Source organism: Arctopsyche grandis, chromosome 7 (assembly GCF_051622035.1).
Source record: "Arctopsyche grandis isolate Sample6627 chromosome 7, ASM5162203v2, whole genome shotgun sequence".
Taxonomy (NCBI): Eukaryota; Metazoa; Arthropoda; class Insecta; order Trichoptera; family Hydropsychidae; genus Arctopsyche; species Arctopsyche grandis.
The window spans coordinates 27266433-27292838 of record NC_135361.1 but is presented as its reverse complement, the minus strand read 5'-3'; the positions used below and the strand labels follow the sequence as shown (position 1 = coordinate 27292838).

The window sequence follows — 26406 nt, the reverse complement described above, 5'->3', positions numbered from 1 at the left end:
GGGATGGTATGTTGACCGTATCCCGGTCTAACGAAACATGTGTTGTGTAGTTCAATTGGTACAATGGTTATTGTATGTACGAAGAGGTTTCTTCGGAGAAGTGATCTGTTTGAACTCCAGAGGCTCACTCTGCCGGTGGAGGTTGCTGCGTTGCTTTATAAACGTTTTGGGTTGAAGTGTGTCGTGTGCACATCTTTTGTTCTTGGTACTCGCGCTGCCCTATTTATGCTGCGAGCGTGGTTTTATGGGTTCATACGCCTGGACGTAGTTCGTGGTTTTTATGGGTTCAGCGTGTTCTTCCTTTGTTTCCCAGACACGTGTATAAAAACACGTGTCGACCTTTTGACGAGGCGAGCGTGTGCCATGCGTTAATGACTTTCCTAGATATGTGTCGTAGTGACCTGATGAGATCATTTCAGTTGTACTATATGCCTACACACATTACTGAAAAAGTCCAAAATTAGTAAATGAAAAACAAAAAGACATTGTTCATCGATCACAAATTGATTGTTGATCGGTGGGTGGCGAAAAGCAATGGGCGACAACGAAAGCGAGGAGGAGAAGCGACGAGCGGTTGTGTTGGCATTTCTGTTCCGGTCTCTCGGTGTCGGCGTGTCCCCGCGGCTGGTCTACCGCACACGCTAAGATGGCGATCCGCCCCGTTTATCGGCCGCACATTGTCAAGAAGCGAACCAAGCGGTTCACGCGCCATCAGGCTGACCGCTACCACAAACTACGCAGCAACTGGCGTAAACCCAAAGGTATGCTTCCACTGCGTCTCTACACTACGCTACGCATGCTCAAACCTAACCTAAAAACCGCGTGTTCGTCACCACTCCCGCTCCCCTCCACCACCACCCTCACCCTCACCCTCACCCTCACCTTCACCTCCTGGCCTCTTTTGCATCACCTGTCGTCTTCAACATTGCATCGCGAACGGTTTTCCGAGTCACGTGTCAATGTGTTCGGACTGTGTCAAACTTTCCCAAGTTCGACTTATGCGATACTTTTTAACCCCGCTAATTCGAAATTTTTAGGTTATAATGCCGAGTTGACACTGAATATGTCACTAATGTTTTTCACGATATTAATTATTTTTGTTCTTCTATTCTTTCAGGTATCGATAACAGAGTCCGAAGGAGGTTCAAGGGCCAATATTTGATGCCAAATATTGGTTATGGTTCCAACAAAAAGACCAAGCATATGCTCCCCAATGGCTTCCGCAAGGTTAGTACGACTTAAATGTCTTTGCATATATATACATTTTAAACTTATACATGATTATAAGCCAAGCAAATATTCCAATGGATCCTTCCTATTGTGCCTTTTTCTGAGGAGAAAATTACTATGAGATTTGAATTTTGGTATTCTGTGATTTTTATTGTTGTAATTTTGTATGCTAATCATTTTGTGGTGTATTGTTTCAGGTGTTGATCCACAACGTTCGTGAACTTGAAATCTTGATGATGCAAAATAGGAAATACTGCGCGGAGATCGCACGAGGTGTGTCGTCCAAGAAAAGGAAAACTATTGTTGAAAGAGCACAGCAATTGTCCATCCGTGTTACAAACGCGAGCGCACGCCTTCGCTCTCAAGAAAATGAATAAACTAAAATATTTGATAAGAAAATATACACTAAAAATCTATAAATGCATTTTTATTTTATTTTGAACACTTCTATTATATTTTTTATGAAAAATATCTATCTTGCGGGAAGCAAAATTGTTGTCATGAGGAAGCGACTGACTTAAAATAACGCTCACGGGCATATTAAAATCACTAAGTTTGAATTGATTTAGTATTTAGTTTAAAGTTTCTAAATGCAGTGGTCAAACTCAAACGAATGGTATTTTTTGATTGCTTGTGAGCGTTATAAATCGGATGATACTGATATATGAAGAGTGCTATCTCCTACTGGGGACACTTCGTTCAGTTCCGAGGCTTTGTAAGATGGAGAAATTTGTCATACTGTTGACGGTGTCAATGGTAAAACCTTAGCAATGTTTTTCATCACCATTATGATTGGTGGGGTAATTTTTTTATGGGTTAGATGGGATTCTAGCTATGGGATATGTAACTAGGACAATTTTAGACCGTATGCAAAAGTTATTAAGGGGTTTTTCTTTACAGGATGAAATCATTTTATTAGTTTTAATAAGCTAATGTGCATTTAACACTAGCGTTAGTAAATGGAAAAGTAAAAAATAAAAAAAGGATAAATTTCAGAGAATTCTCTTTCTAGTACATACTTTAAAATTAACAAGTCTGAAAACTGAGAGCGGAAATCAGTTATAAATTGAGATTGTTTTTGATAACGTAATAATAATTTAAATTGTTGGAAAATCTAATTGGTCTGTAAACCAGCGATTTTCAAACTGGAAGCATGGACTAGTGCAAAAGAGGCGCGAAAAGTTAATTTATAACGTAATAAAATAACGTACTACTATATAAACTTTCAAAATATAAATAAGATTAAAATTTGTTTCTTGTTGCGTTCGTGTGCGCGCTCGACAAGCTCCTCACTTTTCCTCATTTCTTCTGCACCTTTTGTCTTTCCTTTACACCTCTTAAACTTTATACCTTTCTAGACGTTACTTTAAGTATTTAAAATGGTATCAAAATCAAGAGAAGGTGAGCCAATGTTTTCAAGAACTTAAATATTCTTCCGAAAATACTGATAAAACAATAACAGATTCTACCAATTTACTGAATACAATTTTTTATTTCAGTCAGAACTTTTTCATAAGTTAATGCCGCATCTAGAAATTATTTATAACCAAATGCAATCTAGTAATATCGATGCATTTTCAATTAAAGAAAACTTAAAAAGTTTTACTAATGTCATTATACAAATATGAGATTCTTAAAGCGAATAGAAGCCAAAAATATGTGATGCATACATATATTATCGGACATATTATAGGAGCCAAAAATATGTACGATGTTATTATTAAAGATATAAAAGAAAGAGATACTTTTTCTAATTATTTAATAAAGAAATTTTGAAAAGTACTGAAAGAAAATGCCAATGGAAGATCTACTACTAACCGTTGAATCATATCGAATGCTAGATAAAGAAAAACTTCAAACTGAATTAGAAGTGTTTTACTCAAGGAAAGAAATGCATAGTATTAATGATATATTAATATTTTTAAAACTTATTTTTGCAAACAAAACTTATTCAAATTCTGCTTACAACTTCAACTGCCTCTGAGCCAGAACGGTGTTTTTCATCAATAAATAGAATAAACACATACATATATAAGAAACACAATGGTTCAGGACAGATTGACGGCTTTGTCTATGCTGTCAATTTAAAAAAAATGATTAACTGAAAAATTTAACGGAAATGTGATAGACCTTTTTTCAAGGAAAAAAGACAGAAGAATCAATTTTATAATGAAATAAAATACGTATAATGTTTAATTTTGATCATTTTGATGTTAATAGTAAAATATAATCCAAATAAACATTTTTTTTATTTTTAATCAACCGCTGCACCCCCAGATATCTTATCCACGAGCCGCCACTGTATATAAGTAAAGATAGGAATATAAGCGACAAGGAACAACTTGAACTAGGAAGTAGAAATATCAAGACAAGAAAATACAATTCATTACATTTATCAATGGGACTCTCATGTGCTATTATATATGATTTGCAAAGACTATTGTGGTTGCTCTGTAGGAAAACTTTGACTGCAGATAATATGAGACCAAGTAAATTAAAACCTTGGAAGTAGCATTCTGAATACGTTGGTAGCATTTAAGCCATAGTAATTTTTTAAAGAAAATTAAAGCAGTTTAATAAACAGAAGCGAAAGTTTATGAGAATAGTTTTTGTTCCATCTAATGCATTGCTAGCATCGTACAAAATGTCTTAAAAAATCTAAAAATGTAAAATAAACCACACAATAAGAGAGACACTGGAATGAATTTGTATTATTTAATTAAATACTGACTAAAGAAGACTTGAATGATCCAAGTGTTGATACGTGAAAATTAAAAAAATAAATATATATAAATATCTCATGTCGAATTTTAATTAAGATATCATTTTGTCTTCGCGAATCTAGTCTAGTACTAATGTTTACGTATATTCACACATCATCATTGATGTATAATACACATACATAGATGGACCCTGACGTGTGATTTTGGTCGGAGATCTTGTCTTCACTAACTGAGGGGTGCGGGGGGTTTAACTAGCGGGGAAGTTGGGAAAAAAATGTTTTTTTCCCTACGACGCAGCGGTACCTACCTACCTTCTAAGAGAAACTGTACATGCGCCTTGTATTTTGCATACGCCAAAAGGGAGACCAGTATAAGACGTGAGGGCGGATCTAGTGTATTATACATCAATGCACAGCATGCATACTCTTAGCGTTGAAAGGGAAGTGTATCGGTCTTGACATTTTTAAGGAATTTAATAATTCATTGAAAGAAATGGATATCAACTTACAGATTACTTACAAATTGTTTCTGTATGAAACAGTATGGTGGGAAAAAATATTAGTTTTATTCAGCAGCTCCAGCAAACTATTAGATTTCATTTCATTAGATACATTTCATTTTCTTTAATATCCACACAAAACGGAATTCGAAACAATGCAGTTAAACAAATTTATGTGGCTAGGTATCAATGAATTGGCCGAATTTCAAAGCAGCATAGTATGGAAAAATAAATTTGAAAACTTGATTTTTGTACTAGAAGGAAAACTGTTTGAACGTAGTGCAGAAAATTATAGTATGATATTAAACGTGTGGGACTCTTTGCCAGACAATTATAAATCAACGAAAAGACATGCAAATGCTGTTTTAACGATGATTGGATTTATGAAGATCATCGATGAAAAACTTTTTTCATCGATGATCTTCATAAAGTCTACACAAAGAAATAGACTTGGGATTGAATTAACTGCAAAATGTGTTAAACTGATGAATATGGAATACGAACCGAATATTAAGAAACTATCTGAAAATAAGCAATAACAGATTTCACATTAAATATACTTTAACCAATTTAATTATACATACAGCTATCTATCTGTAAAAATGTTAATTAATAAATAAGATTTCCTTATATATTTTAATATATCTTTTCTTTGTTTATTTATTCCTTGTTAATTCGAATACTCAATACAAATTATTATTTGATGCTACTAGTAATTTATTTATTTATTTTATTTTATTAATTGAAAAATCAACAGACAGGATGTACAGAGATAGGTATAAAAAAAACAAAAAGTAAATAAATAATATATGTAACATCCGAGTCCAATAATAGATTTTTACAAAAATGAAAAAGATAAATATAAGGAAAACAAATTAAAAAGTAAAGAATAAAGGCATGACAAAATATGTAGTACATTGCATAATTAAACTATAGTATTAAAATATTTGGAAAAGGTTATAAGATAGAATATAAGAAGAAATTGAAATATACAAATATAAAATAAATGAAAAAGGTAAATACAAAATAAACAAATGAAAAGGAAAAGAATGAAAGCTATAATATGATTAAATAGCACATTACATAACTAAACTAAAGTATAAAAATAATGGAAATATTGGAAAAATAGAATAGGAGAAAAAATGAATCAATCGGTCAAGATTCTCTTGATGTTAGACCTGAATTGATGTAGGGAAATACCAAACAGATCAACCTCATTCAGCTCTCCGTTAAACATACGATAAACGCGCTGCAGATAAAAATATTTTTGGGAATTAGTATTGAAAGGATCAAGTGAAAAGAGTGCAACGCGTCTAGAGTATCGAACTGGGATTCTGAAATTAACCTTATTCAGTAAATCAGAACAATCAAGGAAACCATTTATGAGCTTAAAGAAGAATATAGCATCAGTATGTCGTCGCCTGACAGAAAGATTGTTAAAATAAAGGATTTTTAAAATGTCGGAAACAGTAGAATGGGTATAGGTAGGAAAAAGGTAGCGTAAGGATTTAATAAATTTAAGTTGAACTTTCTCAATACAATTAATATGGGATAAATAAAAAGGTGACCAGATAATTGAGGCAAATTCAAGGTGAGACCTTACAAAGGAAAAATAAAGTAATTTTAGTACATAAGGATCATTAAAGGGTTTTGTTGAGCGGAGTAGGAATCCAAGAGATTTAAATGCTTTGTTGGTAATAAAAGAAATATGTTCAGAGAAATCTAGTTTATTATTGAGTATTACACCAAGATCTTTAATAGAAGATGACGTGTTAAGGATTGAATGATTTAATTGATATTGATTAGTAATAATTGACTTATTTCTAGTGAAATTTAAAATAGAGCATTTTTCTAGATTAATAAAAAGATCATTATTTAAACAATATATAGAGAATCATACGTAATGTCGTCATACGAGAGGGAATTCAAAGTATGCTCCATTAATTAACATAAAATTTTGACATTGACCTTCATTTTTTGCTCTTCACCAAAAGTGTAGTAAAATAAAAAGCTCCTCTAAAAACCTTTTTAGAGGATCAACTAAAAATTTTCGTTAAAAAATCTTTCGATTTCTAAATTTGTAATTTTTTTTAAATCCCCCTTCAAATGACCGACCATCGACTTAGTGACCCATGGGCTGGTAAAAATAATAATTAACGAAATTTGGCTTCTCAAAAAGGTTCGCCGTCGCTGCCTCACCCCGTCGTTTTACTCGCTTCATAAAATAAAGAAGGTTGGGAGGCCCTAAGATTATATTTTTTTCAAAAGGGAGGCATAGTTGTAAGAAGTTAGGAAACTACTGCTCTAAGCACTTCATTTAACCCTTTGAAGCATAGCGGTATCAAAAATGGCCCATATTTTTTTGTCTTTTGCTGCATGGTGGCATGTAATTTATACCACTTCGAAAAATTAAAACTATTTGAAGCACAAAGATTTATATTATATCCCACTAACTAAAAAAATTATTTTAACGGTTTAAAACCAAAAATGAAATGAAAAAATCTGCTTAAACATCACTGACTTTAGCCGTATATCGTGTAATATATCTATGTAATTTTTGGACAACGCTAAATAAATGGGGAGACCATATAAAGCTGTAACAGGAAAGGCTTTCAACAGCCAATCCAAGGAATCGATATTAAATGTCTCTATGTGGTGTGGTTGTACACCTACAAATATATATTAATTTGACCGTTTCTGTCATGGATGTAGCTGCAAAAGCATTAAAAGTTTCCAAAACGTCAATTTAAAAACATATTAAAGCAATAAATCTAGAAATTAAAAGCTACTTTTATTTAATTTCCGATAAAAACTTTAAAATATGAATAAACATACATACTTTGCAGTCAACCGGTAGCTATCAATATTATTTCGTTTTCATTGGCCGCTCTTTCGTTGAACGAACTCTACTGGAGTAGGGGTTCCAAAAAACCGCCCGAAATAAAAAGCCGGTTTTCGGTTTTTTTACAAATAAAAAGTCGGTTGGCCGGCTTTCACCGGTTTTAGAAAAATACGATTTTTTTAAGTTTAAAATTTTTATATCGAAAAAAAAAAAATGTAAATATGTATATATATGCAAATATAGATATATATTATGCAAAAAAATAGTTTTTTATAAATTAAATTAAGTTATAAAAATTATGAACTTTCATAAGATCATTACTTTATATTATTATTACAAATAATACAATTTGTATTATATGTACATATATCACAGTCGTAAAATGGCAGATCCTAAATACGCATATATAATTAAATGATTTAAATAAGCTACTATCAAGAATATATTATTTAAAAAATAATGTGTAACCTCGCAGAAAAACTATAATTGTGGAATCGTGAACTTAATATTAAGAACTGCTGAGATTCAAAGATATATTATAGATAAAGAGATTTCAAAGTTGTTTTTACGCATCTGTTTTAGCTTAAAAATCCAAAAGCAACCGTTGCAAATCACGGAAACAAATTCATTTGAAACGGAAAATTCATTTGATCACGAACATTTTAAATCCATAATAAAAGTAGGTATGTGGCCTCAATATTTAAAGGGCAATTCCTTCGAAGACAAATCAATTATATTTCGGAAATTCCTATGCATTTTGTCATAAATCATTTGACTACTTTTTTTGATGTTTTCAAGTACAAGTATTCGCGATAGATAAGGATGCTTTCTATACCTGAAGTTGGGTAGGTCATTGAAACTACATACTTTCAATAATATTTTATTGGTTTATGACCTGGTCCATTACTAAATCTCAAAGAAACCGCTCAAGAAAGAAAGTAATGTAGCTTTTTTTTTGTTCAAAGAAATATACGCCTATTACCTAAGAGCGTTTATACACATCTATTTTGATATTTCATAGAAATTTAAAATTCATAATTGTTAATTTTGAGGAAAAAACATTAATTAAAGAAAACCTTAAAAAGCCGGTTGATCGAGCCAAAAAGCCGGTTTTCGGTTTTTTGAAAAATGGTCAAAAAGCCGGCTTTTCGGTTTCGGTTTAAACCGGCTTGGAAGCCTTACTACTGGAGAAAGGAAACAAGAAAGTTCTGAGAATATTAAAATTTCTCTTTGTATTAATATTAATAAAAAATTGAAATCCAGGTCTTTCTGTGGACCTCCAAAATATTTTCATGAACCACCGGTTGGTGACCACTGAGTTAGTGTTCTCTAAAAACATTTCATATACGATTAGAATTTTTGGTTTTAAAGATATTGTGTCAATATTTCGAGAGATTGTGGTAGAATAAGCATTTACGATTATCATATATCTCAATATCTTTAAAAAGACATTATTAGTGGTGCGTGGGATTTAAAATTTTGACTTTAGTGGTAGTACATGAGGTCCGAAAATTTGGCGACCGCTGATCTAATGACATTTATTTAATTCTAAAAGAACACCGGAGCGCTACTGTCTATTTGCCGATTACGTGGAATAAGCAAAATAATTACACGTAATTAGGAAAGAATTTGCCGAATACGTGAAATCGGCAACGGGCTTGCGTTTTTATGAATTAGGCAAAATAATCCCCTCCGAGAAAAATCAGCAATATTCGACCATTCAATTTTTATATTAAATATGAAATTTCAATAGTAATTATTTTTTAATAGGGGGCAAAAGCAGTCAAATATTTTTATAACAAAATTAAAAAAAATCTATCGAATCTATCTCATCTAAAAAACTAATAACAGAAAACTCACCAATGTATAAAAATAATTATATGAAACTAATCTTATTCGGGTCTTCCCTCATCTCACCGTTCACATGAATTTATCCATTTTTTTAAATTGCAACGGAATAGTATAAAAACCCTTCAGATGCTCTACAAAAGAATATTCTCGAAAATTCTCGGTTTGGAGAATATTCTCCAAAATATTATTACTGAGAATTTTACAACACTAGTTATGTGGCAAGGACTCTACCAAGAACACTTATCGTACGGCCGGATACCTGCTTTTTCAATTCAATTTTTACCTGATAGTTCAACATTTCAACATAGAACTGGAATTATTTAATTCATTTTCACTTTTAAATGACAAAACCTATTTCGTTTTCGTTTCCAATCTTCCAAAAATAACAATTAATTTTATCAATTCATTCCGTTTTTGGTCCTAGAATTAAACAAAAAATACACAGATTATTAATCATAAAATCCGCATTCGATGACACGGGTGTTTTATATAATTATTATATATACATTAGTATGTTAAGCACAGTCAACATCTCAAATAAAATATGAAATTTCTAGAAGATATGTAAATGTATGTATGTATTTGATTTTTTGCTGTCATCTCCGAATGAAACCAAACCTATTCGTTTTAGGTGGCAACTTTACTGTTAGATAACTTTAAAATGATTTCGAACCATTCCATCAAATGTTTGCTAAAATCTACTAATACAATATATTTTCCTATTGGTAGATTCATGTTTTGATTCAAATGAAAATATATTTTCATTTGAAATATGCTTTCACTGTAACATATATAAAGTAATCAAAATCTTAAAAGGGCTGGACACCAGCGGCTTGTCTATACAAACGTATTAGACTTCTCCCTTCCTCAATTATGGCATTAAAGAAATTATTTTTTAATATGCTATGGATATCCACCATTGGGATGCATCTATCGTTTTATTTTTTTGATTAGTTATTTTTTATAGGAGCTAGGAGCCGCCAAACATCTATAAAATCGCCTCTTTTTTTACACCCACGAAAAGAGTCCAGCGGGCTTATTTAACGCTTGATTTAAAAAAAAATACGCCGATAGATGCACAGAAAGTATTTTTCTCATACCGATGATGAATTTTTTTTAAAAATTGGTCCAGTTTTGGAGGAGAAAATAGCAGAATACGAAACCTCGATTTTGTCAATTTAAAATACGTTTTATCTGGTCGAAGCGCAACTGTCGCATTCACTCAATATATATATTGTCGCATTCAATCAATATATATATATATATCGAAGAAAGGAACGGCAACAAAATTAAGGTTTCGGGTGTACAGCCCTCTTAATAGTTCAAATAAAGTTTTCTTTCAAAGTTTTGGGTCTTTTTAGATAAAAAAGCCCATAATTTTTATCAAAGCGTCTTTACGCTGTCTTTTAAGTTTTGAATATACTCAGATTACTTTTCGGTTGTGGTCACCGAATGTTAGAACGAGAGTCTGCTCACAATATTTGGTATACAAAAATGAAATTTTATTTATTTAATAATACATGAGACTGTTATTGCCGGAAACTTGTAGTGATGTAAATGTGTACTTTATAAATATAATTCAAGAAAAAGCCGCGAGTGAGCACCGTGTATAAATAGTGGGCATTTCGCGAACAAGGCATTAGTTCGGTTTCGAGGATCGTAGAGGCAGGACGTGACCAGTCACTAGCAGTCACGACCACCACATCGATATCATCCACCACACCAATTGCAACCGCCACAACTCAGCACAGATCACAGAAAATCACATTTACATCTTCTACGGCGATTTCATCCGTGGTAGCCATCAATATGGACTCGCAACGAGCTGGAGCCAATGGGGAAGCTCCTCCATCCTCCGCAATGAGGAGTGTGAGCGAAAAAGAGAAATACATCGGAGGGATGGACTTCCAATACTGCGATGAGTCATCCAAGTATGAAAAAATGGCTAAGATCGGACAGGGCACCTTTGGGGAAGTTTTTAAGGCTCGTGAAAAGAATAGCAACAAGACGTTCGTCGCTTTGAAAAAGATCCTAATGGACCACGAAAAAGAGGGTTTTCCAATAACCGCTCTCAGAGAGATACGAATCCTTCAGCTCCTCAAACACGAAAACATTGTCAACCTCATCGAAATATGTCGGACCAAAGCCACACAGAACAACAATTACAAGTCAACGTTTTATTTGGTGTTTGAATTTTGCGAACACGACCTCGCCGGCCTACTGTCGAATGTCAACGTCAAATTCAACCTGGGTGAAATCAAAAAGGTCATGCAACAACTATTGAACGGTTTATATTACATGCACAGTAATAAAGTACTCCATAGAGATTTGAAGGCGGCGAACATTCTCATAACTAAGAACGGCGTTTTGAAGTTGGCAGACTTTGGACTAGCCAGAGCCTTTAGTGTTGCTACAAATGGACAAGCAAAAAGATATACTAACCGGGTTGTGACGTTGTGGTATAGACCTCCTGAGTTGCTTTTGGGCGATAGAAATTATGGGACTCCCGTCGATATGTGGGGAGTAGGTTGCATCATGGCCGAGATGTGGACCAGATCGCCCATAATGCAAGGCAGTTCAGAACAGGAGCAGCTACTGCTGATATCCCAACTTTGCGGAAGTTGCACACCCGATATGTGGCCCGGCGTAGAAAAATTGGATTTATACTCCAAAGTGGTTTTACCGAAGGGTCAGAAGAGAAAAGTCAACGACAGGTTGAAACCATACGTCAAGGATCCGTATGGATGCGATCTTATCGATAAGCTGCTTCAGCTGGATCCGGCGAAGAGATGCGACAGCGACTCTGCTTTAAACCACGACTTCTTCTGGACAGACCCGATGCCGTGCGATTTAGGAGCTATGCTCGCTCAACACACGCAGAGTATGTTCGAGTACTTGGCGTCTTCGCGAAAACCAGGAAATCTAAGGAATCACCATCGTTTGGCAGCACCACAGAATCCACCCAGACCCCACTCGTCCGTGCAAGACAGTGGCTATCATGATAGGATATTTTGAACTATGTATACATATAAACTTTTGCCGTACATAAAAAAGGGGTCAACGTGACGATACAGAATGTTAAATTACAGAAAACACAAATATCGGAAGGCAAAGATCGAAAATCGAAAGATCTTAAGTCGAAAGATCAAAAAAAAAATGGTGCATGGTAAACGGTACATACTCACTTAATTTGCGCGAGAAGGATACAACAGGAACAAGAGGAAGATGCTTTTCCTCCCGTATTCTGCGCGCGCACATTAACACGGGAGGAAAAGCATGTTCCTCTTGTTCCTGTTGTATCCTGCTCGCGCAAATTAAGTGAGTATGTACCGTTTACCATGCACCATTTTTTTTGATCTTTCGACTTAAGATCTTTCGATTTTCGATCTTTGCATTCTGATATTTGCGTTTTCTGTAATTTAACATTCTGTCAAATCACGGTGACCGATAAAAAAGGTGTGTAAGTGATGCGTGCAAATCGTACACGATACACGCAATATGTTTATTTCTTTCTAGTTACTAGGATTATTATAGGAATCAAGATAATGTTGTTTTTTGTATGCAAGAATGAATTAATGTGCTATTTTTTTTTTTTTAGAATATTTTATGTCTGTATATTGATATTTGAAATGTATCAAAACTGAATTTTAAAAATAAAGACTTTAATGATAGACGAATCATACCAATGTATTTTTATTAAATAAAACTTCCGTATTAACACAATATTTCGTCTCATTTAAAAAAATTCTGAATTCGACAGTGAAATAATAATAAGAAAATATTTCAAATTTAATGCGTACTATCGCATTGCATTAATGTATCACACAAAATTAGTAAAAAATAAAAATGGGGGTGGGGGTTAAAACAATAGTGGATAGATTCCAGTGGCATTCCGTAGAACTTTACCTGTTGTCGCACAAATTTACTTACTCGATGAATCCATAATTATTTCTCACTCAAAAACTCTAGAATCAACGTTGTTTGAAACAAACGCTATTTTTTTTCATTTACTACTCATGTCAACCAAATCCCGCTGCAGCAGTTTCATATAATTATTTTTATACTTGGTGAGTTTTCTGTTATTAATTATAATATAATAGTTAATATGTTTAAAATTTATAAAATATTATTTGATATATTTTTTTAATTTGTTATAAAAATATTTGACTACTTTTGCCCCCTATTAAAAAATAATTACTATTGAAATTTTTTAATAAATTTCATATTTAATATAAAAATTGAATGGTCGAATATTGTTGATTTTTCTCGGGGGTGTTTTTTTTTGCCTAATTCATAAAAACGCAAGCCCGTTGCCGATTTCACCAATTCGGCAAATTCTTTCCTAATTACGTGTAACTGTTTTGCTCATTCCACGTAATCGGCAAGTAGACAGTAGCACTCCGGTGTTCTTTTAGAATTAAATAAATGTCATTAGATCAGCGGTCGCCAACTTTTCGGACCTCATGTACCACTAAAGTCAAAATTTTAAATCCCACGCACCACTAATAAGGTCTTTTTAAAAATATTGAGATAATCGTAAATGCTTATTCTACCACAATCTCTCGAAATATTGACACAATATCTTTAAACACCACTGACTTAAGCCGTATATCGTGTAATATATCTATGTAATTTTTTGACAACGCTAAATAAATGGGGAGACCATCTTAAATTGTAACAGGCAAGGCTTTCAACAGCCAATCCAGCTCTCAAGAATCAGCTCTCCGAATCAAAACTATTTTAGCAACCGGCTCGATAGAGCCGGTGCGAACCCATAGCAGCACATTACTGGATGTAACCCGTTTACCGACAGTGGCGTCTCTATTTTCCTTATGAGATGTTACATAAAGTTAAAATGTTAATATAAAATAAAAATATTTTATAAAAATCAAGATATTCGTATTTTGGAATATAATTAATCTTTACCTTAATACACAAATTTGATTTGAAGAAATGATTAAATAAAATCGACACAAATGTATTTGTGGTATGGCCGTTTTTATTCACGCGAAGACCCATCGAGCATGGTTACCGAGCCGGTGACAGTTGTCAAACAAGTTTGTCTCTTTGTTGGCTTCAATCGTCTTCTATCGTGAGCTTTAAAATGGGCTCGCAGCGAGATGGAGCCCCCGTGGGCGCGCCTCCGCCCTCCACAATAATGAGCATGCGCGAAAAAGAGAAATACATCGAAGAGTTCGACTTCCAATACTGCGACGAGTCATGTAAGTACGAGAAAGTGGCCAAGATCGGACAGGGCACTTTTGGGGAAGTTTTTAAGGCTCGCGAGAAGAAGAGCAACAAGAAATTCGTCGCTATGAAGAAGGTCCTAATGGACAACGAAAAAGAGGGGTTTCCGATAACAGCCCTCAGAGAGATACGCATCCTTCAACTCCTCAAACACGAAAACGTCGTCAACCTCATCGAAATATGCCGGACCAAAGCCACACAGAACAACAAGTACAGATCGACGTTCTATTTGGTGTTTGATTTTTGCGAACACGACCTCGCCGGCCTACTGTCGAATGTCAACGTCAAATTCAACCTGGGTGAAATCAAAAAGGTCATGCAACAACTATTGAACGGTTTATATTACATACACAGTAATAAAATACTCCACAGGGATATGAAGGCGGCCAACGTCCTCATAACTAAGAACGGCGTTTTGAAGTTGGCAGACTTTGGACTTGCCCGAGCCTTTAGTGTTGCTAAAACTGGACAAGCTAATAGATATACTAACCGGGTTGTGACGCTGTGGTATAGACCTCCGGAATTGCTTTTAGGCGATAGAAATTATGGGCCTCCCGTCGATATGTGGGGAGCCGGTTGCATCATGGCCGAAATGTGGACTAGATCGCCGATAATGCAAGGCAGTACAGAGCAGCAGCAGCTCATGCTGATATCCCAACTATGCGGAAGTTGCACACCCGATGTGTGGCCCGGCGTGGAACAATTAGATTTATACTCTAAAATGGATTTACCGAAGGGACAGAAGAGAAAAGTCAAGGAGAGGTTGAAACCATACGTCAAGGATCCGTATGGATGCGATCTGCTTGATAAATTGCTTCAGCTGGATCCGGCCAAGAGATACGACAGTGACACGGCTTTAAACCACGACTTCTTCTGGACAGACCCAATGCCGTGCGATTTGGGAACTATGCTCGCTCAACACACACAGAGTATGTTCGAGTACTTGGCTCCTCCACGAAGGCCAGGAAATCTAAGGAATCACCATCATTTGGCAGGACCACCTAATCCTCCGAGACCGTCTACGTCCGTGCAAGACAGTGGCTATCAAGATAGGGTCTTTTAAACTATGTACGCATATAAACTTTTGCCGTATTTAAGAAAAGGCGCATAAGTGATGCGTACTAACCTGTTGTATGTTATTTATTATACGAAACGATTCGTTGAATCTGATGACGTATCTTTCTTGTTGTATTAATGACTGGTTATCCTCGACAACTGTAAGATCCGGAATGTATGATGTACATATGTACATAGTAAATGCAGTTTTTGAGAATATTATTTGTATATTGAAATGCATTCTTTGCTGACTATTAAATATTAGTAGTATCATGGAAATGTAATGCTTTTTTTTTTTGGGAATATTATTTGTATATTGAAGTTTTGTATGAAATGTATCCAAACTGTTCTGAATTTTTAAAATAAAGACGTGGGATGTATTCAGACCAATGTATTTTTATTAAATAAAACTTCCTTATAAACACAAAATTTCATCTCGTTTTTAGTAACTATAAATACATACATATATTAGGAAGCTATTTTGGCTTAAATATAACGATTGGAAATATATTACAATCTGTTGTGGTTTATATAAAGCATGGTAATATTTATTATAACAGTTAAATTAAAAGAATAATATAATTCAAGCGATTCACAACCGTTTGCTTTGGTATTTTAATTGTGTGACAAACTTTATATACATATAGAATAATCCATAGTTAGACATGAGAATATATAAAAAATAATTCTATTGTAATTCATACAATAAGCAAAGTATGAGGTTGGGAAAAACAATGGTATGACGTTGGGATATTTTGTGAAACGTTTTTTAATCCTAAACATTACTTGATTAAGATGACATATTGTTTATCATATCTCGTATGAATAGCTGCTTATTTCAGGTACACCGTAGACTTATTGCTAGTAGTAGGGTGTCCATAGTTTTGTTTTTTTTGTTGTTGTATAAAACGGCTGTGTAATTTGAACTTCAACTCATTTCTAAGTATAATCAAAGTCTTAGTAGATACTTGGAAACAATACTTGGTATAAAGTTTTCACTGTGAATAATACATTGCATTACGATATAGTAAGTAACTAAGGTTTTAAAATGAGCTCGTCTTTTCACTTGCCTACATTGAAAATAAAATATAAATATACTGTCATGATAAACTACATTTGACAAATTATTGAATATGTACGTACATACATACATGAATTGGTTGCTTTGATTTTGAATATAAAAATGAGAGCCTCATGCAATTACTACAAATCTTTGTGATCCCAATGATGCTCCAGTTCATTACTAAATGATAGCAATATTAATGATTTGTCATAAAATTGGTGTGAGTATATGTATAGTTTGGTTCAACTGCAGCAATTTCCTAATCAAATCAACCAACCATTCTAAAATTTACAACACGCAGGTAACAAAAGAGGAATTTCTATGAGAAATAGTTGCATATCGATTTTGAAATTAAACGGTGGGTTTTAAGAGTGCAAAGGGAAAAAAGAGCCAATGGATTCCGTTTGTATCTTATGAGATATTAATTGTATATGAGGATTCGTTTTATAATAATAATTTTTATAAAATTCTACGATAATTTGACTATACATAAGTCGTCACGTAAGTTTTGAGACGCCCAATATTTACAAAGTATAAATCATATCAATAATACTTGTGACGGGAATGTGCATACGTTACATACGTATATTCCAAATAATTATATAAATGTTTTTTTTTTTGAAAATATATGTAAAGTTGAGACATGCAGTAAAGTAACATTTTATAAGTTGTTCTCGAACATTTGTAAAAGTCTTCGGATTTCGCTGATTCTTGCAGCGTGCTTCTGCACTGGGCCCATCGCCTGGAATACTTCTTCGCCTTTCGCCAATATCGTGTACATACATTTAATATTTGAATCTATGGCGTCGCATGTCTTCGAGACTGAATCTTTATAGACTTCAACGTTGTCGGCGGTGATTGAAGATATCGAATGGAGTACACCTGATAAATTTTCTATTAAGCTATCGACAGACTGGGCAATCCTCCTAGCTTCGTGTTCTAAATCGTTCAAAATTGTAATGTCTATTTGGCCGATCTGTGGCACTAGAAGCTGTCGGTATAGAGAAGAACCTAATGGTGTTCCGGTCTTGGAACGATTTGCGCTGCTGAAACTGGACAGATCGCCTTTTTTCGTGACTGGACTGGATAACTTAATCTTGTATTCTAAATCGTCGGCTACGAAGTGGGTCATGTCACCGTCGTGCATCACCTGACCGTCCAGATCGAGAGGTTTGCTCTCGGATGAGTTGGTCGATTGGCACGATAGGGAGAGTGGTCTGGACGGACCGGGTGTGCACGTCTTGTCTAGGTCTGACTGATATGTGGTGCTTGAACATTCATTGCCTTGGTCGGAATTGAATGATATTTCGCTGTAAGACGCCATCATCTGTGGGGCGATTTCATCTTCGATTTCTAGATCTAATTTTGTACTCGATGAGTCAGGTATTTGGGGCGAGACCAAAGCAGGCATTAGTTCTTTGTTTTCACATTTGGGAGTTTCTTCACAGTCGTCTTGAGACATGTTTCTGTATTGCTTTCGGCTATTCAATTATGTGATGTCTGAAAACGGTAAATCATCTCATATAAATTTAAATAATTCAAATTAGATTTTTTTTGTACAATCATTATTGAAAAACAAGTGTATTATTTATTTAACAATATTAACATTGATGAAACCTTATTGAGAATTCTTCAGTGGCATCCGCTCCATTGATTTTGACAGCTGTCAAGCAATGTTTTTGATCATAAAATAGTCTTATACGACCATACTTTAAGTTAGTCATTTTGAATTTAAATTATCAATTTTTTTAAGTTTTTTGACTTACTATATAGTTTATAAAATATTTAAAATAAATAAAACAAATTCTGATTAAGTTTTTATTTGTATAATATTAAATAATTTCTTTTTATACAGTAATTTCTCAATTAGGGGAAACGCTACTGTAGTTGACAATTTCAACTAATACAATTATAACTTCATTTGTGCCTCGCTGTGATTTTATTTTTTATTCATATTTTGTTTTATTTTATTTCTCCTTTGTACATTTTTATATACTATTTTAATTTTGTTCAGTGTAAACAAAGAATGGGATTCATGGATTTTATTTTTGATTTTTACACTTTTGTTATTTTTTTTTCTCTCTGAATGATGTATTATTTTCCTTTTGTTACTTTTTTTTATTATTTTATTTTACCATGTTTTCTGCTTTTGCTTTTTTCCTTTATTTACAGTTTACTTGTTTTTATATATTTTTCAAACGTAGGCCATTGTGGCGCATTAGGTTCTTCCTGTAATGCCACAATGGTCCAAAACTATTAAATAAATAACTGAAAAAATAATAGATTTCTATTAATGGTCAATATTACAAGGTTCTTATTTAAAATTCAAGCAGTTAATCGTTGTGTATTGGTTAATAATACATTTAGATTTTTAAGCGACATTCGAAATACTTAAAATTAAGCCATTCTGTTAGTATAATAGCTTGTGTATAGGCGAAGAAAAGGCATGAAAACTACCAATTGACTGTTAATTACACGTAAAATTATAGTGACACCATATATTATATATAGAATAGCACTAATTATTCTTTATCTATGAGTGACACTGTAACCGACACTCTCTTAATTTTGTGTAGGCGAAACAAGTTAGCTAATCGGCTGGCGATTTGCGTCCCATCGACAAATGTTTCTGATATTATGATAAAATTAATATTTTTTTAAATGTTGAAATCGTTACCATAACTCGGGCATAAAATGAAAAGATCAAATAGTTCAAAAACATGTATTATGTAAAATTTATATAAAAAAAATATTTCTATATTCCACTTCCATTTCCATTCTAAAAATCCAAAACCATAAAAAATAACAGATAAAGTTATAAACATGTACATGTTTGGTCAGTTAAATAAGAGATATAAAAAATGACCCCTTACACGAAAACCATGTGAACTGTATAAGAGGTAAGTAAAAAAAAATAAATATATATATATACATTATATATATATGTATGTAAAGGTACATATCACAGTTGAAATATATATCATGCTAAAAATATTAAGACATCAAAATAATACTCTTTTAGAAAGCAACACAATTTTTACAAGTATCACAGATATAATTATTGTAAAAAACCATTAAGAAGAGAATGTTTTAAAAACAAATATACTATAAATTAAATTTAAAGCTAGAATTAATGCAAAAAAGCAATTCCCTAGAAAAATTATTTTATTATAATTTAGATTTAGTTTGTATATCATTCCACATATTCCTATACTGATGTACGAAACGAGCTGTAATTTCTTTATCGGCGTCTTGTCCATTCAAAAATGGAACCACATGCTTCGCTACACCTTCCGGGTCATTCAAATGAACATCATGATTTCCATCTACCATAACTAGCCTGAAACATTTTGCGATATAATTATAAGCACAATACAAACATCGAAGCACTCGCTAAGTTGAATCGTATCATACCTATAGTTAGAATTGTTCACAAAGTGTTCTTCGATGAGATGCAACTTTACAGACTTCATTTTCATCTTCACCGATTCGCTGGCCAATATAGTCAAATGTGGCATCTTCATGCTACCAAACAGGGCCAATTGATACTGAATGCTAAATAGTGGAATGTTGAGCAACTTTAAGCGTTGATCCCAGCAAAAACTGTAAAATTGAAAGAGTTCGTGTATAATTTGAATATACAAGTATTATTCGAACAAGTTAAAAATTCAACCTATATAATCCGTTGCCAGCTGGAATGAGAGATCTTTTCAATACAGCTTTGCCTGCAGATTCAGTCAAACCGCGAGTTTTCCTAACGTGTGCTAGAGCCTACAAATTAATGGATATATTTTAAATGAAAGGATACATTGTAATAATCAGAAGTCACCCAGCAGGCTTTTAAGACAATCCAGTAATCATTTGTTAACCCTTTGCCAGCGGCAATAAATATAGCGAACAAGCCCTGTACGCGGCACCTTTTTCGCGAATTTGGCAATCGAGTTTTCGACCTTAAATACAGATTTTAATATTTACTCAAGTAACCAGATATGTTAATTAACACAGAAAGTATTATTTTAAACAATAAAATACATAATATATCTCGTAGTTTTGGATTAATTGTCAAATAATCATTCTTCATAATTGCATGAATATGTGACGTCACATAAACGAGGTTTCAGTATGGTTCCACAAAAAACTAATTTTTGACTGGTATATAGTCATTTTAAGCAAATTGAATAGATGGCATTCAACTCTCAGTAATATATTCAACCAATTTTGAACCTTAAAACAGCTGAAATAGGCGCATATAAGGCTCAAAATCCCGTGCAAGGTTCAGAAATTCTATGGAAGACAGCCGCGCTACAGACTTGTCACGCAAAGCTTCCATAGAAGACGGCCGCGGGTAAACGGTTAAAACCTTAAAAATTCTTGCAAAATAAGCTTCTGCTTCCAAACAATACGATGTTGAATTATCGATAGTGGAAATTTTTAAAGAAAGGTTGAATAAAAGTTGAATAGTATCCTGTTTTTGAGTTTTAATGAATCGACTGAAACTAAATATTGGCTCGTTCATTGCAAATAGCCATTGATTGAACTTATCGATGCATCATTTGTAAAAAATATCAGTTTATCAGGGATATTTGAATATGCATCATCATAATAATATTCAATTTAAATATCTATTTTCATGTCTTCGTATACTTTTGAATTGAAAAAATGATTTGGGAATGAGTTAACGAGTTATGATGAAATTATAAATGTGTACTATAATAATTTGTTCAATGTTTATCTTATAAAATGAGGTTTTTATAACATTATACCTTTTCGTATGTGTAACTAGGGTTTGAAGTTGGTCTCGAATTGAATTTGTTATAGTTATTTTCATCATAGTAATTTTCATACGTCCATTTGAACCAATTTGCAAAAATATCCGGTTCTACTGCTGGATATGATACAGAGTCCAAGCATATAAGTTTAGTTATATAGTTAGGGTATACAGCATTGAATAATAAACCTAGAAAATAAGAAAGGTAGTTTAGTGGTAAATTAAAGTTCAACAATTAATATTATATTTTATATAATTATAGCAACAAGGACCTATTTGCACTCCCATGGAGTGTCCTATATATGTAAACTGATCTATTCCAAAATGGTCTACGACGAATTTTAAAGGCGAAACAAAGTCTAAAACTTGCAGAGGCCGACCGGGAGGAAACGGTGACGAGTGTCCGCTGCTCGGCATCTCAGGTATAATCAGCCGGAATTTCTTAGGAAAACTGAAAAATAATTGATTGGTGTTAAATTTGGTTTGAAAGTATTTTTTGCATGATAAAAAGTTGTAGGCATTACTATTCAACGAGGGGTAGGAATGTTCCGGCCGAGTCTTGGTTACCGTGAACCATCAGCACGATTGGCCAATCTTTCTGTCCATAGCATAATGCTGAAAAGATTTATTTTAATGTAACAAATGATTTGATTCGAGAGATTTACAAACAAGTGTGAATTATCACAGTATGATATACATATAATAAAAAAAAAATAAATAAACCTGCAATTTTTCCCCACGGTACATCTATGAACACTTCTTCGAATTCCATTATGAAATATGCAATTGCAATTGCAATTTTATCACTAGTCTCGCAAAATACTAGACTACAAAGTCGAATGTGTTATCTGTCAAAAAACCACACGGCAATGACATACATACACATGTACGTCATTATTAAACCTAGCACCGAATAATGTGTCACACTATTTCATTTTGGTTTTTTTATTTGAGAAATTCCCTTTAGGTTTGTTTGAAGTATTGCAATAAGCTGGTAACTCTGAATTCAACTGGATTGAATCTACTATTGATCTTGGGTTTGCTTTCCAGGGTGACCTAAAGGTTCTCCAATCACATTGATTCTGTGTGTTGCTCAGCTTCAAGGATACTAGAGTTTGTTATTCCCCGACATTTTCATAATCCCACTATTCTGAGGCTGTTATACAATGCTTTGGTGAGAAGTATCATAGAGTACGCCTCCATGATCTGGAATCCTTCAGCCAAAACTCAATCTATTAAACTTGAACTTATCCAAAGACGCTTTCCCCGGCTTCTTTATAAGGAGCAATATGGGAGTTATCCATATTTATTTCCTTCAAGATTTGTCATAGGTATGGTCGGCTACAGTTCTCTGTGTTGCCCTCATCAAGTTGTTGTTTTTTTATATTTACAGGTTTTATCTCATGCCAGCATAGAAATAGAATGCATAGAATCGCTCTCAGCCTCCAAAAATGTTGCTACAAAAACTCTGCGTGGCAGAGTTTGTTCATTGTTTGCTAAAATTCGTCTCTCTCTCTCTCTCTCTCTCTCTTGTCTCTCTTCTGACGTTCCGTCTCTCTCTTCGATGGCTCGCTTTTAGACGATACTTTTGTTAACAATGACCATTCTATGCATTCTACTTCTATGCATGGCAGTCTATTCTGGGGGAGATCGGCCTTCATGCCCCGGAGAGTTTGATCTGAACCCACCATCGTCCCCTATTTCATATTCCTCTGGCAAAAACTGTGATATATTTTAATTCTCCCATTTCTCGAGGCCTCCGTTTTTTAAATTCACTGGATGGTGCCATTGACATTTGTCATATCTCTTTTCATTCGCTGCACCGCTTTCTCGGTGACGGGGGTTGCGACCAACTAGAGCTGTTAATAGTTGATAATTTCAATTGTTAACTGTTGACTTGGCTGTTATATTTTTATTTATTGTAAGAATTTTTAATGTCATGTATAATATAATATTTTTTTTTGTAATTCATGTATTTTTTCTTCTGTTCTTAATCTGTTTAGCACACTCGTTGCTTTGATTAATTGATATAAAATAAAATAAAATATGTAAAATAAAACATATTGTGTTGTATGTATTGTAAATTCAATAAATTATCGTAAAAAAAACATTTTGAGAATAAATCCAGCTTTTTTTTTCATATTAAAACTGGGGACGCTGTTTCAACTTTTTACAAGAGGGGGGGGGGGAAGTTGGCTAGTTTACGTTTTTATTTCATAAGACCATGTTTTTAAAATTGATTCTGATCGACATGTTGAAACTTGTTGCAGTTTCTGCTGGCCTAAACTTTTAGTAAGGAATGATCAATTTGATTAAGATTCATAGTCAGTGGCGGCTCGTCCGTATGGGCTGCGGGGCTGCAGTCCTCCCAGTACAGTACAAATGCATGCTATTTTTGTCATCCACATGGGCTGCGGGGCTGCAGACCTCCCAGTATAGTACATATTCAAGATATTTTTGTTTTCATTCGATCGCCGGTTTGGTTAACGAGCTACTGCAGCCTGAATAATCTCTGCAGCCGCTACTGTCTACAAATTTCACAAGCCGCTACTGTTCATAGTACATATTTCATCAAATGACATGCATATTTCTGGCCTGGCCAGATCTGGTGAGGGCAAATGCCCCTTCATTCCCCCCCACAAATGACAACCTCGAATAAAACGCATGAATGACTTGAATACCTCCTTGATGCGCTATAATATATAATCCAATTTCTCTACCGTTATTACATTATTTAATTAATGTTTAATTTGCCCACATAATGAAAAATTAAGAGGCTGCATTGATTTGATTTTGCTAATGTAGCATACCTATACGATGAAGGTGAGAAAACCTAATTAAAGGCAGTTTTTATGAAGTTTTCCCACCTCTACTGTATATGTTTATATTTCATAATATTTTACAAGGCCGTAGCATCGCTAGTGGTCAGATATGTATATCTTAACTGTGATATACATCTATTGATATTATTAATAATTAATAACAATAATTAAATAAATTGGTATATATATATGTTACACCGAATCCGTGAAATTGTCTATTACACGTATTCGGCAAGAGAATTGCCGAATGCGTGAAAAATGCAAGCACGTTGTCCAGTTCACGGATTCGGCAAATTCTTTGCTGAATGCGTGAACTGGACAGCGTGTTATATTATAATCAAGTGTCAAAGTGACAGTTGAATAAGGATGTTTAATTTACATATTAGTATGTATAATATGACTACATACATATGTTTCGATCATCTCATATGACTTATACATAAATTAATGCTATTTTTATACATTTTGATCGATATTTTAACAGTCGGAATTTTATACCTTGTGAAGAATCAGTATTATATTATAAATATTTCATTTCATTGCACACGTCCCAGGACATATGTAGCTCCAGGCCACACCGACCAGACCTGTCCTCCTCGGGACATTCGGCGCATTTCTTCTTTCCTTTCTTATTCCCTAGCTTGTGGGTTAAATGCCCATTGGCAATTCACTCTCTATTACTGGTCCAAGGGATCACCTCTCTTGAATCTTTTTATTGGCTTGTTATCTAATAACTCCCTGGCCTGACTGTTGGGGTGGTTCCTAAGCCTTTCCTTATATTTTGAGACCGCAGAACTTGACTCTTCAATGACCGTTGCCATCCTCGTATCTCGGTGGATTATGTAGTTCGGGACAAACCAGGGGGCGTCCAGTATAATTCTCAGGATTTTTTTCTGGAACCTTTGGATTATTTCAACGTTCGTTTTGCTCGCTGACCCCCATAGTTGTATCCCGTACATCCATATTGGTTTGAGGATGGCCTTATAAACCAAGAGTTTGTTCTCCGTGGTCAGTTTCCAATTAGCCAATAGTGTTTCCAGAACTTGAAGTTTAGTTGCTTCCTTTTTGTCCAGATGTGCTTCCTCCAGGTCAACATGCGGTCCAGGTACACGCCCAGGTATCTTGCCTCCTCTGCTTGTGGGATCACTGCGTTGTTCAACTTTATTGGAGGACAAGTCTTCCTCCTCATTGTGAAGGTTACATGGACAGACTTTTGTTCATTTGCCCGCACTCTCCATATCTACAACCACTTTTGGATTCGGTTGAGGTGTTCTTGCAAGTAGGATGAGGCGATTTCCGGGTCTTGCTGGCTGGATATGAATTTATTTATTTATTTATAATGGCTATAGGCTAGATTCAATTAAACTATAGTATAATTCTATTAAATCTAACATTGTCATATAATAAAATTTCAATAATAAACATGAAAGTTTTTCATTACATTCAACAAATACAAAAAGCACATGCAAACGAACGACAAAATTAGAACTCGACAAACAATATTCTTCAATCAGCGCCACAAGGCACAAGTGGCTCAGACGAACAAAAGCCAGGTACGGAGCATTTTCAAATTCGCAGCCAATTTCAAACCACCCTGTATTTGCACGGGCAAATATCATAGGGTGGTCGATATATCGGCGACGACGACGACGACAATAATGCTTGTATCCAATGAAAATATTTAGTGTGGCGGCACAAAGGAGAGTATTCTGAGAGCACGTGTGCCGCGAGATAGGGGGGCTTAGGAGGCGGGGGTGCCACAAAGGGATCGACGGGAAAGAAGGGGGGAAGGGAGACGGGGTGGCTAGAAGGGGGGCATATTGCATTTTTAATAGGGGAATATTTGGAATTCCTGCGTTTCGATTAGCGCTCTCGGTCCTCCCCCGCGACAGCGCCCCATTGTTACCCGGTCCGGAATAACTTCTGCTATATTTATTTATTGGCAATTTGTCACTTGCTAACTATTATTAGGGGGAGTGGGGGGGACGAGAAGGCTCATTATTAATGCCTAAACACAAAAACGGACGAGCGTAAAATTGAAGTCACGGGGGTGGAAAGCATCCCCGCGCAAAAACATTGTTAGTACTTATGTATATACTCGTATGTGTGGGTTAGTTTTAAAAAGTGTTCGTTGTACTTTTCTATTTGGTGTTGGTTTAACGCGATGATGTATAGCACGAGGTTAATTTATTTTAATTTAATTAGTTTACAAGGCAATTTTAAGTATATATAATACTCGTACTAATTAATAATTATTTATATTTAGATCAAATCATTGACATGTCCGGTAATAAAGAAGAAGAAA

The 26406-nt window shown here is 34.3% G+C and overlaps 4 protein-coding genes and 1 pseudogene across 7 annotated transcripts; 3 read left to right on the top strand and 2 right to left on the bottom strand.

Moving 5' to 3' along the window:
- The first annotated feature begins 549 nt into the window (after positions 1 to 549).
- Positions 550 to 3474, top strand: RpL32 (Ribosomal protein L32). Of its 2 annotated transcripts, XR_013260812.1 has the most exons (4): positions 550 to 761; positions 1118 to 1227; positions 1428 to 2631; positions 2730 to 3463. XR_013260812.1 is itself a non-coding variant. In XM_077434575.1 (3 exons), exons 1-3 carry the CDS (start codon positions 647 to 649, stop codon positions 1605 to 1607), a joined length of 405 nt encoding a protein of 134 aa, XP_077290701.1. In that variant the 5' UTR covers positions 550 to 646; the 3' UTR covers positions 1608 to 3474. The 2 variants fall into 2 exon arrangements, 1 of the variants encoding a protein (XP_077290701.1); XM_077434575.1 differs by having other exon boundaries at positions 1428 to 3474.
- Positions 3475 to 10665: 7191 nt separating this feature from the next.
- On the top strand, positions 10666 to 12160 carry LOC143914126 (cyclin-dependent kinase 9 pseudogene; annotated as a pseudogene).
- Positions 12161 to 14146: 1986 nt separating this feature from the next.
- Positions 14147 to 15753, top strand: LOC143914371 (cyclin-dependent kinase 9-like). Its single transcript, XM_077434567.1, has one exon. The coding sequence runs from the start codon at positions 14250 to 14252 to the stop codon at positions 15453 to 15455; it is 1206 nt and encodes a 401-aa protein (XP_077290693.1). The 5' UTR covers positions 14147 to 14249; the 3' UTR covers positions 15456 to 15753.
- A 72-nt stretch (positions 15754 to 15825) lies between these two features.
- BORCS6 (BLOC-1 related complex subunit 6) lies at positions 15826 to 18199 on the bottom strand. Of its 3 annotated transcripts, XM_077434571.1 has the most exons (3): positions 18129 to 18175; positions 17590 to 18011; positions 17124 to 17502 (listed from the first exon to the last, which is right to left on the bottom strand). In XM_077434571.1, the coding sequence occupies exons 2-3, from the start codon at positions 17971 to 17973 to the stop codon at positions 17173 to 17175; spliced, it is 714 nt and encodes a 237-aa protein (XP_077290697.1). In that variant the 5' UTR covers positions 17974 to 18011; positions 18129 to 18175; the 3' UTR covers positions 17124 to 17172. The 3 variants fall into 3 exon arrangements, with proteins under 3 accessions (XP_077290695.1, XP_077290696.1, XP_077290697.1); XM_077434569.1 differs by having other exon boundaries at positions 15826 to 18011; positions 18129 to 18199; XM_077434570.1 differs by having other exon boundaries at positions 15826 to 18011; positions 18118 to 18198.
- A 1021-nt stretch (positions 18200 to 19220) lies between these two features.
- LOC143914372 (serine hydrolase-like protein) lies at positions 19221 to 22150 on the bottom strand. Its single transcript, XM_077434568.1, has 7 exons — positions 22003 to 22150; positions 21804 to 21894; positions 21552 to 21730; positions 21275 to 21468; positions 20185 to 20282; positions 19926 to 20114; positions 19221 to 19851 (listed from the first exon to the last, which is right to left on the bottom strand). Exons 1-7 carry the CDS (start codon positions 22049 to 22051, stop codon positions 19680 to 19682), a joined length of 972 nt encoding a protein of 323 aa, XP_077290694.1. The 5' UTR covers positions 22052 to 22150; the 3' UTR covers positions 19221 to 19679.
- Positions 22151 to 26406: the final 4256 nt, after the last annotated feature.

What these genes read in the sequence shown, in the direction of transcription:
- RpL32 (XM_077434575.1), top strand. Translation starts at nt 647, where the DNA reads ATGGCGATCCGCCCCGTTTATCGGCCGCACATTGTCAAGAAGCGAACC. An exon ending in CAACTGGCGTAAACCCAAAG is followed by an intron (nt 762 to 1,117) that starts GTATGCTTCCAC and finishes CTATTCTTTCAG; the next exon opens with GTATCGATAACAGAGTCCGA. An exon ending in TCCCCAATGGCTTCCGCAAG is followed by an intron (nt 1,228 to 1,427) that starts GTTAGTACGACT and finishes GTATTGTTTCAG; the next exon opens with GTGTTGATCCACAACGTTCG.
- LOC143914371 (XM_077434567.1), top strand. Translation starts at nt 14,250, where the DNA reads ATGGGCTCGCAGCGAGATGGAGCCCCCGTGGGCGCGCCTCCGCCCTCC.
- BORCS6 (XM_077434569.1), bottom strand. Translation starts at nt 17,973, where the DNA reads ATGTCTCAAGACGACTGTGAAGAAACTCCCAAATGTGAAAACAAAGAA.
- LOC143914372 (XM_077434568.1), bottom strand. Translation starts at nt 22,051, where the DNA reads ATGGAATTCGAAGAAGTGTTCATAGATGTACCGTGGGGAAAAATTGCA. An exon ending in CTCCATGGGAGTGCAAATAG is followed by an intron (nt 21,469 to 21,551) that starts GTCCTTGTTGCT and finishes CTTATTTTCTAG; the next exon opens with GTTTATTATTCAATGCTGTA. An exon ending in GCTGGCAACGGATTATATAG is followed by an intron (nt 20,115 to 20,184) that starts GTTGAATTTTTA and finishes TCAATTTTACAG; the next exon opens with TTTTTGCTGGGATCAACGCT.